The sequence below is a fragment of the Lissotriton helveticus genome, chromosome 8 (genome assembly GCF_964261635.1).
Source record: "Lissotriton helveticus chromosome 8, aLisHel1.1, whole genome shotgun sequence".
NCBI lineage: Eukaryota > Metazoa > Chordata > Amphibia > Caudata > Salamandridae > Lissotriton > Lissotriton helveticus.
In genome coordinates, this window is record NC_136069.1 from 466,316,843 (window position 1) to 466,330,056 (window position 13,214).

Here is a 13,214-nt window from a genome sequence, read left to right on the forward strand (position 1 = left end):
ATGCCACTGTGATAGTTGATTCTGGTGGCTGTGGGTTCGTTGGTGAGGGAGAGGATCAGCTGGGTGTTGTCAGCGTAGGAGACTATGTTGAGTCTGTGGTTCCTGACAATGGCCACGAGGCCCTGTAGATGTTGAAGTGGGTTTGGCTCAGGGAGGAGCCCTGGGGCACGCCGTAGCTGATCTCTGTATGTTCTGAGAGAAACTGAGTAGTCTGACTCGCTGTGTTCAGCCGGTAAGGAAGGAGAGGATCCAGTCCAGTGCCTTGTTGTGGATGTCGGCGTCGGGAAGTCTTGTGATTAGGGTGCGGTGGGAGACAGTGTTGAAGGCGGCGAGAGGACCTGTAGGATGAGGGCTGTGATTTCGCCAGATTGGAAGGTGTGCAGGACGTGGTTCTCTTCAGTGAGCTCGGAGTGCGAGGCGTTGATGGCCTTCTCGATGACCTTGGCTGGTAAGGGAAGGCGGAAGATTGGTCTGAAATTCTTGAGGTCTGTCGGTTTGGCGGACGGCTTCATCAGCAGGGGGTTGATCTTGGCATGCTGCCAGTCATCGGGGAAGGTGGTGGTTTCGATGGAGCAGGTGATGGTGCAGGGAAGCTCGGGGTGATGGAGTTCTCTGCTCTATGGAAGATCTGGTACGGGCAATGGTCTGATGGGGCTCCTGAGTGGATGCTCTTCATAGTCTTGAGTGGGTCGTCTGTGATGAGCGGAGTCCAGTTGAGCTCGATCTGTGGGGTGCGGCATGGTTGCGTGCAGTGGTGGCGAGAGTTGTGGCAGTTTCTTCGGTGTTGAAGCTGTCATAGATCTGCCTGATGTTGTGGTGGAAGAAGTTGCCGAGTTTTTTACAGAGGTCATGGGTCGGTGGGACGTCTGTGGACTTGCTGTTGTGTCTGGCGAACTCATTGACAATGGCGAATAGTTCTTTGCTGTTGTGTGCGTTGGCGTTCATACTGTCTTGGAAGGACGTTTTCTTTGTGGTTTTGAGGTGAAGGTGGTGTGCGATAATGGCCGATTTGAAGCTTGCGTGGGTTTCTGGTGTTTAGTTGTTCCTCCATCTCTTCTCGAGTCGTCTGCAGATGCGTCTGGACTCCTGGAGGGTGGGAGTGAACCAGCTGACTTTTTTGCAGTGTTGCTTGTCTGGTGTCCTCTTGTGGGGTGTCAGAGTGTTAGCGCGGTTGGTGATCCATTGGTGAAGGTTGCATGCTGCGGTGTTTGCATCTGTTGGTGTTGGAGGAGTGGTTGTGCTGAGGAAGTCAGCAAGAAGTTCTTTGGTGGCCTTGTTCCAACTACGTTGAAGGCGGTGGTGTACGGTGGGAGTGGCGAAGACGAAATGCAAGCAGTTGTGGTCGGTCCAGAGGAGTTTGGTGGTGTAGCTGTAAGTGATGTCCCCGCTGGTGGAGAAGACTGGGTCGATCTTGTGTCCGGCTATGTGGGTCGGTGTGGTGACAAGCTGCTTGAGTCTGATGTTAGCAAGGTTCTCCAGTAGGGAGGCGGTATTCTGGTCACTGGGATTATCCATGTGGAAGTTGAGGTTTCCGAGTAGGATGTAATTAGTGGATGCGAGAGCCTGGGGTGGGATAAGGTCTATGATGGTGTTGGAGAAGGGCGGCTTGAAGGCCTGTAGAAGTGGGTGCCACGGAGGGTGGTTTGGGGTTGGTCTGGGTCTGGAAGTTGAGGTATTCCATTGTTGTTGTTGGGTCATTTGAGTGAGTGGTCAGTCAGAGGGTGTTCTTGTGGACGATGGCAATTCCTCCTCCCTGGTCACTCAGGGCGGTACTTGCGGGTGATTTTGTAGCTGTCGGGGCTGGCGATGTCCAGTCCAGGGGTTGGTCCAGGTTTCCGTTAAGAAGGCGATGTCGGGAGAGGCGGCGTCCGGGAGGTCCCAGATTTCTGTGGCGTGTTTGTGGAGAGATTGTACGTTGAGCAGCATGCAGTTGAGCCGGTCAACTGTGCTGTTGGTTGGCTTTGCAGCAAGAAGATCTGGCATGTTGGTGTTGGTGAAGGTGTGGCTGCAGCTTCAGCGCGAGAAGGGTTCTTGGGTCTCCTTTGGCGATGCGAGGTGGCAGGCGGCGTGGTGTCCTGAGTTGAGGGCGAGGAGAGTGCTGGCGTCATAGCGGTGGAAGGTCCGAGAACCGGGGGGCCCAGGTGCTGCCCGTTGTCAAAGTGTGGATGGGCACAGAAGGGCTTGCCTTTGGTGCAACAGTGGCCATCATTAAGTAGTGCTGCGGGGTGGGCTGGACCGCTGGGAGGCTAAAAATGTGGGAAGGGTCACTGGAGGGACGTGGGACCGCAGTGGATGGAAACAGCGTTTACAACGCTGTCTCCACAATGCGGTACCATTACAACGCGACCCCGTTGTTACCACGCGTGCCATTACATCGCAAGTTGTTTCAACAACTTGCTGTGTGGGGGCGTGCTGGTGTTGGTTTTACAATCCACACCTTCCCTGCTGTCGCGCAAACTGGAATAGGAATAGTAAATAATTCTGTTCCTAAGTCCAGCACGTCCCCAACAGCAAGTTGTTGTAACAACTTGCGATGTACTGGTTCGCGTTGTTTCTACGCAGTCGTTGTAACTGCATGCGATGTATTATATATATTCGCGGGGGATCGCAGGGGCGAGGGTGCCCCAAAAAAAGAGAAGAGGCAACAGTAGGGAAAAGGCAGAAAGCAGAAAAGAGAGACAGGGGGGTAGCACAGCAGCAGAGCAGTAACTCTCTACCACTAGACCACCAGGGATGAGGCACAGGCAGGAGCTCCTGACCAGGGAGTCCGCAGCAGCAACGGGGGCATTATCAGCTACCAGGCGGAGCTGCACCGCGAAGGGAGCAAGTCTAGTAGGTCAGTGGACTGCACTTTCACTGCGCAGCAACCGCCATTAAGTAGTGCTGGGAGGGGGGGCATGGACAGCTGGGAGGCAGGAAACGTGGGAGCGGAAAGGGTCACTGGAGGGGGTCGGACCAACTATCCACGAAGAAATAGGTGACATGAAACATTGATTTTTATAATTCATAAGGGTATATTTGAAGATAGCTATACAAAACACGTTCATATTTGTATAGAGGCCCCTGTCTTAAAGAGGCTTTTCTCCAAGGCTGCTTGAGACAAGTAGCCACACATCCAGCCATCCACAAAGAGTCATCTCATTTTGTTCCACACTCTCTAATTTCTGCCTTTATCTCTCTTTCTCTGGTTCAGGGTCCGATGATGAAATGTTAATCGTGGTTAACACAAATATGGGCCAGAACCCACCATCAGCAAAAATTTGCACACATTTTACCCACATACTTTATCCATGACCTTAACAAAGGTCTTTCTTGGTGATACGAGGCATGATCTGCTACCCCCCGGATGCTAAGACACTTCCTTTATCTGGTAGAAATACAACCCGTTATGTACTCAGACTTAGTGAAAAGAAAGTTTATGGTATTGTTCTATCTTTATTGTATGCATAATGAAGCACATTTTGTAACAGATTTGTAGAAGTCTGAGAATTCATTAGTGCTGTAAATATTTTGCTACAGATAAACTGTGTTGTAAAAAAACATTCAGCTTTATTTGCTGTTCGGTTAAGAGGAACGGAGCAGTAACTTGAGTTTCCTAGGAGTATCTTTTGATTAGTTAATTTAGCTGATGTGAAACTTGGTTTTGACTAGTTTTCTTCCCTTTGATAAGGAGAGTACTTCTACATTTTAATCATAATATTTTTAGCTTAAGAGATTGAATGAAATGTCAGTAAAATTCCCTTTTCATTTTCAGAAAATGCACAGAAGTATTGGATGACGCTGGAAGCCAGTGGGAAAGTGGATTTTATATTTGAACAGATGCAAAACTTACTACTTTGTCTGAAACAGAAGATTAAATCCGGATTGGCAACAATCGAAGGTCAGAGCTGCACGTGAAAATAACTGGATGATATGCAATCATGCACACAAAATGCTTGATTAGCGATATATAAGAAGTGCCAACGATAAATGTTTGTTTTGTTCTGCCACACGGAATTGCATCGTATAATGACATAAAGTGTATAGAACGCACCACTTGAATTAGATCTGAAGCAATCCTAACAATGGACCTAACATTTTCCGTTGTCTTCTCTTAGTGGCAACCTGCTAGATACCTTTTTTAAGACAAACTTCTAAGGTGTTCCTCCTACTCATTAGAATTACCTGCCACTAAAGACATCCATTACATGTTGCAATTTATCTCACAACTCCATCTCTGTAGCATGGCTCTAATATAGATTCACAGACTGCAAAATTCTTCCATCAAATGGTTGATATTCATGCTCGGTGGTGACAGTCCACTGTAAATTCAGAAATAGTTTCTAATGACCCAGCCCCTTTAAGATCCCAGTGGTCTGCATTGAGATTGTTTTGCAGAATCTATCTAGGCAGCTTCTAAAAACTGCACAGACCTTCACCCCTGAGCCCACCCCATGATATGAAACTCCCAGTGTTTCTCGCTTTGTGTTAAACGTCCTGTTGGGCTTCTGCTTGCGGGGTCACTGTTGGTGCAGTCTGTGGCCCTCAAACCCACATTGGGTTCAGCACCAGCTTTGGTGCTGGTTTCACTTCCAGCCCCATCCTCTATTCCAGTCCTTCTTGCTTTGAGGCAGTGCATCTCCATGCTTGGAGGTTAAGCAGCTGCAGTTGAGCTCTTGTGACCTTCCTCCTGAGGTTGTTGGTGTCATCTTGGCAGTGAGGCTTCCCTCTTCAAAATCAGTGTATGCCAGTTGTTGAGACAGGTTTTTGGCTTCGAGTTGCACATGACAAATTGGCCCATTGCAAGCGAAGTTGTCTGAAGTTTTGTTGTTTTAGTCCCTGGTTCAGCAAGGACGTGCTTTGGTCATGCCCTCTTTATTTAAATCACCTCTTGTGATGAGATTTTTCATAGATTTGCAACACTTGTTTCCACCAACTCTAACTTTTTTGAGGTGCACCCTCTTTTAAGCAATGTAAAGTTGTCCAGTAAGCCTTCAGACATTGAAACGTCTTTCTCATTGCTATAACAAAAGGACTCCAAAAGCATTAATCAGACTCTGGAAGACTGGGCTTCACCTAACAAGTAGAGAGACCTACCCATGTCTGTGGACACCTTCTGGACCCTATTTTCGCCCTTCTTCAGCAACTGCCAAGTCGAAGAACCCACACTAACCTCTTGGACAGATCACGCCCTCATCAAGTTCAGCATCCCCATCCCAGTCGAATGCAGAGACCCCACCGCCAGATGAGTCCACCAAAACTGGAGCAGCCTGGAACACCGCTTTCAGCACCCACTGACCCGAACTCAGCAACAGCCTCCTCAAAGCCGTCAAGAATTTCAACAATTGGATCACCTCCTGCGCCAATCCTTGACCCCCATCAAATCAAGCACTAGATCCCAGGCCAGTTGGTACATGGAAGAACTTCGACTGCTAAAATACCACTGAAAACAACTGGAGCGCGAATGGAAACTTAGCCAGGCCAATACTGACAGGATTACTTTCAAATCCACTTTGAGACACTACCACCAAATGATCCAGACCACCAAACGTGCGGCGTTGGTGGAGTGCATTGATGCCAGCATCAACAAAAAGAAGAAATCTTTACCATTGCGATGGATTTTACCTCACCAGCAGGCGCCTCCAACTTGATCACTTCACGGAGTACCTCTATAATGATTTCTTTCAATTCTTGAGGAACAAAATCACTGCCATTCACAGTAACTTCAACCCTCAGCATGATCCGATAGACCTTGCAAATGCCTCACGATCTTATCCAAAGAACCAATGCTAACCACATGGCCCATCATAACACCAGAAGAAACTGCTGTCACCATGAAGTTCGTCCACTCAGGGGCCCCATTGGATCCCTTCCCCCAACACACCTACTCTGAACGACTACAACCCATCAGTGCAATGCTCATACCCATTCATAATGTCGCCACCCCTTCTGCGATCTTCCTAGATTCTTGGAAACATGCAGCAGTCCTCCATTAGAGGAAGAAACCCTGCGCGGACTCTTCAAGGCTCACCAACCGCAGAGTGATCTCTCTGCTTCCATTCCCTGCTAAGGTCTTCGAGAAAGTCATTAACAGACGCCTGACTGATTACCTCAAAGACCACTAACACCTTCACACTACTCAGTCTGGTTTCAGGCTTAACCACTGCATGGAAACTGCCCTCATCGCTGCCACAGATGAAATCCACATGACCCTAAATGGAGCAGACCCTGCGACTGTCTTCCTTCTGAGTTTCTCCACAGTGTTTGACATGGTTTCCCAGCCCATCGTCATCCAACGGCTATAAAGCATCAGAATCCTAGGACATATACTCTGATGGATCTGCCCCTTCCTGACTGGAAGGACCGAGTCAGTGAGTCTGGCACCATACTCCTTGGACTCTGGTGACCTCATCTGCAAAGTCCCGCCAGGATCCTTCCTGGGCCGGAAGCTCTTCAACGCATTCATGATCTCACTATCCAGCAGCATCCGGTCTCATAGCATTAGTGTCCTCTTCTATGCCTACGACATACAGCTCATTCTTTCTTTCTCATGGACAAGACACCCAGTACACAGATTGAGTTTAATGCTTGCATGACTGAAATCACCCACTGAATGAAGACTATCTGAAGCTAATGAGCACTTCACCTGGTGGCCACAAAGCTCGGATCGACACCGACTACACATGCCTAGAACCTTATTTTTGTCATCAACAGTAAACTAGACATGACCGCCCAAGTCAACGCAGTCACCACCTCATGATTCCATACCTCGAAGATGCTGAGAAAGATTTTCATTGACTCCCAATCAGCATCTGGAAAAACTGTCATGCACACCCTTGTCATAAGCACACTGGCCTTCTGGAACATCCTCAATGGATCGGCAAAAAACTCACCGAAGGCTGCAGACTATTCAGAACTCAGCTGCTAGAATCATTCTTGACCATCCATGCCGCATTCAGATTACACAACACCTAAATTAGCTCTACTAGCTCATCATACTCAAATGAGCACCAATCAAACTCTTCACCCGCACTTCAAAGGCAGTACATCGAGCTATGATGGGCACTTGGGATAGGGTACAAATGTTGAAGAAATTATCCACTCTTATTTCAACACAAACCCCGACATTAGGAAACCCACAGATTTTCCACCAACCTCCCAGGGCACAGCCTACTTGGCATTGCAGCAGGCAAACTATAAAAAAATAGGTGATTTTTTTTTTGGTCAGATGTGGATAATGGATTTTTACCAAATCCAGAGCAACTATGGTTTGTCCTCAACGGTGGCTTGGCTATATTTCTCAGTTAGACACGGAGTTATACACCTGTCAATAAGGCCACATCTAGTTGACCTAATTTGCATTTTGAAAAAATAGATTCTCACCCAAAACTTGGATAAGCGTCTTCTGTCATATATTTACACCTTTCTTAACACACCACAAACTTACATAAAATCGTCAGCACAATCTGAAAAAGAATATAAACGGACTTTCACACCCAAAGAATGGTCAGACAATCTAAAGCAGTCTAATGCCCCGGGCCGTAGTGCCACTGATAAGAGGACACTGCTTCAACCGGTGCACTTCTGGTACTATACTCCCAAGCCGTGCGCACAATGGAAGTGTGGCGGTTATTCCATGTGCTGCAGGGGGTGTGGGGCCATGGGGACTTTGACACATCTCTTGTGGCACTGCCCCGGTATATACACCTATTGGCGAGACATATTAGATACTATTGACAAAATGTATGATACTACATTCCCCAGATCTCTGAGCTATGTACTCTTGGGTCTCCCCAGTCCATGAACCTATCCTATGAAATCTGGGAGGGGCTGGGTGATGACATTAGCTCTATGCGCTGCCAAACAAGCCTTCCTCGCTCGATGGGGCACAAACAAAATGCCACCTCACGTAGATTGGCTCCAAAAGCTCTGGGATTTGCTGGGCATGAAAAAACAAACACCAGTCTCTGAGAATCGTTTTGCCTCAATTTGATAAGACTTGGGGACCCTGTGTAAAATTCCTCGCAGAGGAATGCAGAGATTTGACATGCCCAGTCTCTCTGTGCGTACTGTGCCTTACCTCGATAGACCATCCCACAGATTAATTGGCCTTCCCACCCTGATATCTGACCCTGCACGGACTCTGAACCGTTACACATAACAAGGGATATGTGTCACTTGTACGAATAAAGTGACTTGCTCATTACTATACTATTATACTATAAGCGCCCTGGACCCCCCTCCTTATTGCTGTTTTCCTATTTTTTCCTATCTGTCTTTTTCTATTCCTTACTGATCTTCACTGGCCAGTGGAAGTAGGTGAGGAATTATGTACTGTCTATGATTTAATATGTCTAAAACTAATAAAACATGCTTTAAACCTAAAGGCACTACATTACACTGGCCCAGCATACCTCAACAATCGCATCTGCCTTCACAAACCTTCTAGACACCTCCCGTGTCCGGACTGCTACTTGAACACATCCCATACATGTGGAAACTCTGATTCGGCGGTTGAGCCTTTCTCCTACATCGTTCCTAACACTTTGAACAATCTGCTGCTACACATAATATAACATAATTTTGCAAGAAGCTAAAGACATGGCCTTTATAGTAATCCCACTAGGTAATTGGCTTACATCTGCTCAGTGACAGGACACCCTCCCGGGCAATAGTGTGCTCTACAAATCTGCATAACGTCGGCTAGTTATGAAAGCAAGCTGCAGGCTCTTTCTGTCAATCTACCTTACACAACATGCTTCCCAGATAAGTTAGTGGTGAAGACCTAAATATCCTTCCTGACGAAAGTGGTCACTCAATTTTATGTCAGGCAGGCTATCTTCCCTTCAACATTCTTTGTTCCTCCTCATCCCTCCTAATGACAAAGAGCCTACGTTGTTTGGCCCCAAAAATGTAATTGCACTTTTATGTAGATCACTCACAAAAACATCGAGTGTACGATCAGCTCTTTGTAGGGTTCTCTGGAGCAGGGGATAGCAAGGCAGTGAAAAAATTGACATATCCTAAAGGATTGTTTTCTGCATCTACATCAGTCTAAGAAGAGCCCCCAGAAGGATTATGAGCTCACTCCGCCAAAGCTTCTACCACTACATTGTCATGCAGAGTGCCTGTTCTGGTCATTTGTCAGATGGCTACGTGGGCGTCTGTTCATATGTTCACAAAGCACAATTATATTGACAATCTGGTCTGTTGAGAGGTGCATTTAGCCCACTTGCTCCTGGAGGACATTGTGGTCTTAACCAGTTCACAGATCCCATACCTTGGGAGGTACTGCTATGGTATCGATTCCCAAGGTGAGGAATTTGTGGTTAGAGGACCAGCAGAAGAACAAGTTACTTACTTTCTTTACCTGTCTTTTTGGTGGTTTTGATGAATACTCTAACCAAAGATTTCTCACCAACTTGTTCACACCCCCATTCCATGAACTGGACTCGTTGTTTCCATCTAAAAAGGTCCTATTCATGATCTGCATACTCCTCAGTGAAAGACTGCAGACAGCTATTAACTTGTGGTCAATCTGTTGGAGACACATTATCTATAGTATCTGCCTGCATATTGGCCCGATTACAATACTGTATTCCAGTCTATACTGATCTATCGTTGGATAAAATGACCAAAGTGTATAGTGTTCAGAAATTTTGTGATCACTCAAAAGGCTGTCATCTCAGAGCTGCAATACAGTGTTCATTGGGTACTGGTGAATCGGAGAATGAAATTCAAGGTCCTGTGCGTGACCCACAAAAATATTTCAATGAAGATGCTCGAAGCATGACTCTCCAACCCTAAAATTAACAAATCCGTTTCTGCTGCAGGGAAAAACCTGGATGCTTTGGGGGGCGGGGAAGGGTTCCTCTTTTTGCGATCGAGCTTTAAAACTCTGAATCCTCTTTCTTTGTTCCTTTTACTTTTAAGACAAATCTCCAGTTACAGACTTTCACTAAGGCTTTCAAAAATTCCTTTTCAACTAATTGGAGACTTTCTGTGTCTCCGCTTTTGGCATAATTGGTTTTCAGTGTCTTGTTTTACCAGGATTTGCACCAAAAAACCACTATTTGGATTAGGATCCTACACAAAGGTTGGAAAGAGAATTGCCACAGTCCTGTCTCCTGTAAGAATGAGATTGTTAAAGTTATGGGTAGGCCCGTGTTAGCGAGATACACCTATTATCCACAGTGTGGAAACCTGACAACAGCACAGGCTGAAGGTAATTAAAGAATGAGCAAGAGAAGCTAAAGAAAGTGGGCGAGTGCTACTGTACTGGCCACCCTCAAACATGCAGCCCTTAGAGTAAGGTAGCTGAGAGAGCAGACTGTAAAGTTGAGAGCAAGGTTGGGTAAGATTGGGTAGTGGGGTGCTAATGGGAAAGTTATTCAATGGTTAGGAAAAGCATGAAGGGACAGTGAACTGAGGAGGAGAGTTTGAAAAGGAGCTTGTAAATAAATAGAGGACTGCGTGGTCAAGCTTCGATTGTTCTCCATTACAATAGTGATCCCAGACCCTCTGTGTTTAATTACTTGTGCCCTCAGTGAGGAGGTTTCAGGAGTTGGGCCTGTTTTTTAGCCATCACCATAACGCATGCTGGGATTTATAGACTCTGCGTGCTTAAAACTGTTGGCTAATAACCCACACTGGCCGATTCTCACCCTCATGTCACAGATAAGTTGACAGAAATGCCACAGGTACACAGAGCTACTGAACTGCAGTTTACAAAGTGTGTCTATTGGATTAATATTTTTACTTTGTGTTTCTTGCACCTCATTTATTGGGTATTTTTATGTTACAGATTATTTAAAAGCAATGGCTTTTGTGAAGGCGGCTGGCTTAAGCACTACTGCAACGCTATCAAGTGGTATGAGCACTCTTATTTTTCTTGTGATTATTTTAAGATGTATAACAGTTTATACTCTCATCATATGGGAGAGGTGTGGCGCAGCGCCACATTGGCTGACTCTGGAGCGCAGTCCTCACGGTTCGATCCCCGGTGCGGGGGGGCATCTCCGCATCATGTAACTCAGGGCAATAGCTCACTAAATTTCCTCTGCGGCTCCCCAGCGCCTGGATACCTTTAGGGGTGAGAAGCTCGCAATTTACCTATGTGGAATTTTTATATGATAAAATATGCGAAGAAATAATAAAGAACACTGTTCTTCTGGTAGGAGGAAGGGGAGATTTTTTGAGAGCGGCATACCTAGCAAGAAAAATGCATTTAATTGCACTTATAAATTGATGATCCTGAAAATATCTAAAAGTTTATTGAAAAAAAGATACATATGTCTAGTAAAGCCAATTGTTGGTTCAAAACCAAAAAAAATGAAATGCGTGAATATACTGCATCATCATGTGAAATTGTGATGCTCTGAATCTTGTCTGTGGGGCAGGGATCACGCCTTTCAGTTCTGGGTCGTCCATTTTACAGATTTTGTGATCTGAAATTATGTATTGCCGTCTTTGTCTCCATCGCTCAGAAGAAGACATGCTGCAGTCATTAGGGTGAACTTCCTCTTTTACTCACAACTAAATAGAAAAATTGGGATGCTATCCCATAGTTTCCAGAGGTTAGCTAGGCAGCTGAGACTGTTTGAGGGTGGCTGGCCAATTTCTTCCACCTGCAGAGCACTCAACGACAAGTGAAATCAGATGCATCGGGATATCAAATACAAATGGAATAATGGCTTATCCGACCCTCAGACGAACAAGAATTGGGAGACCGTACTGGGATACACCAACCCAACCTCTAGCAATGCCAGGCTCAAACTTTTCCAGTGGAACCATCTCATACAACACATTTCACCCTGAAGGTACTTAAAATAAAAAACTATTAACAAAACAATTCGACCCGACACATGCCACTGATGCATCGTCCCTAGAACCGATCTGCTTCATATGGTTGGGAACTGTGTGAATGTAATGGGACATTGGGACACTGTGATAGGACAATTACAGCGAGTTGTGAGAAACCTATGCACAAAACCCTGGAACCTTGTCTCTTTGGACTACACCCCACCCCTGAAAAGTTGAAACTGAAATATACATTTGTGGTACTGAGGCTGATCCTGGATAGGAGACTCGATGCAATACGTAGGACCCAGCGAAGGGTACCTTGCCTTGTGAAATAGGAAAAAGACCTTGTGAATGGGTGCTAGCGAAGGAGAAAAGAATATGCTTGTTTCATACAGATGATGAGCTGACCCAGGACCTGTAAGAATGTGGCTTACTAATTGAGGCGTTTCTTAATTCAGGAACTGAGACAGTACCTCTGCTTGGTCATAGGACTATGTGACCTAACCTAGTTGGGCACTTGATCGAAATCGAGGGACCGCTCTCTGCCGCTAGAATAGATAGATCTGCTTTAGATAGCTAGAGCCATAATAAATGTTATTTTTACGGTGAGTATGTATCGCTATATACTCTGCTCACACACCTGCTCCACACTTTATTGTTTTGCAGTAAAACCAATTAAACTGTTTAAAGCAAAAAACAGATTGCAGCCTTTGACACTGTATTACTATAGTATTTAATGTGATAGGAGTGTTGCTTGTCTTTATATTTTCAGTGATTTACTATTGAATCATAAAATTGATACTGTTTCACAATTGAGTTATCCACCATTATTTGTCTCTCTCTTCAGCATTGCAATATGTGGTCTTTAACTGAAACACATCCAATTAAAAAAAAATGTGTATCCATACTGGGAATACTTCTTAGTTTGGCTAGGAAGGGTTCTTAGCCAGGAAATATTATCATTCTACAAAAATATCATAGCAAATATATTCACATCCAAAATACCTTCAAGGTGGGAATATATCGGTAAGTATGCATTTACTATTTGGAACTCCATGTCTATACCGTTTGAAGATATATAGAGACTTACCTTAATGATATATTAGTTGTCGATTTTTATTGCAAAATTTTTGCCTGGACATTTAAAGCTACAATATTCTGGTATCATACCGTAAAATGTTATCTACATAAAATTACATATTTAAAATTGAATATCTTAATCTCATTAGTAAATATTGGATTGGGGATGTGTGGCAATTATTTCTCTTTGTCACAGGCATGTGTACAGTGCCCAGCAGGCACTGGTGTGGCCTCTTTCCTTGACCCATTGCTTCGCAAGTTAGACCTCCTGTGAGGATGGGTGATGCATGGGCGGATAGTATTTTCTTTGAGAAGATCAGGGTGTGATCGGGAAGGGCTAGATGGAAAGAATT

The 13,214-nt window shown here is 45.4% G+C and overlaps 1 protein-coding gene across 2 annotated transcripts in view; it reads left to right on the top strand.

Moving 5' to 3' along the window:
* The window catches only part of SETDB2 (SET domain bifurcated histone lysine methyltransferase 2), a 545,734-nt gene that overhangs the window by 71,226 nt on the left and 461,294 nt on the right, over window positions 1-13,214 (top strand). Inside the window, exons 3-4 of one of the 2 annotated variants that reach the window (XM_078657342.1) lie at window positions 3,755-3,880; window positions 10,784-10,849. In XM_078657342.1, coding sequence (XP_078513468.1) covers window positions 3,755-3,880; window positions 10,784-10,849 — 192 coding nt within the window. Of the gene's footprint in view, window positions 1-3,754; window positions 3,881-10,783; window positions 10,850-13,214 lie in introns of those variants that run through there. The other variant, XM_078657343.1, reaches the window with a different exon arrangement.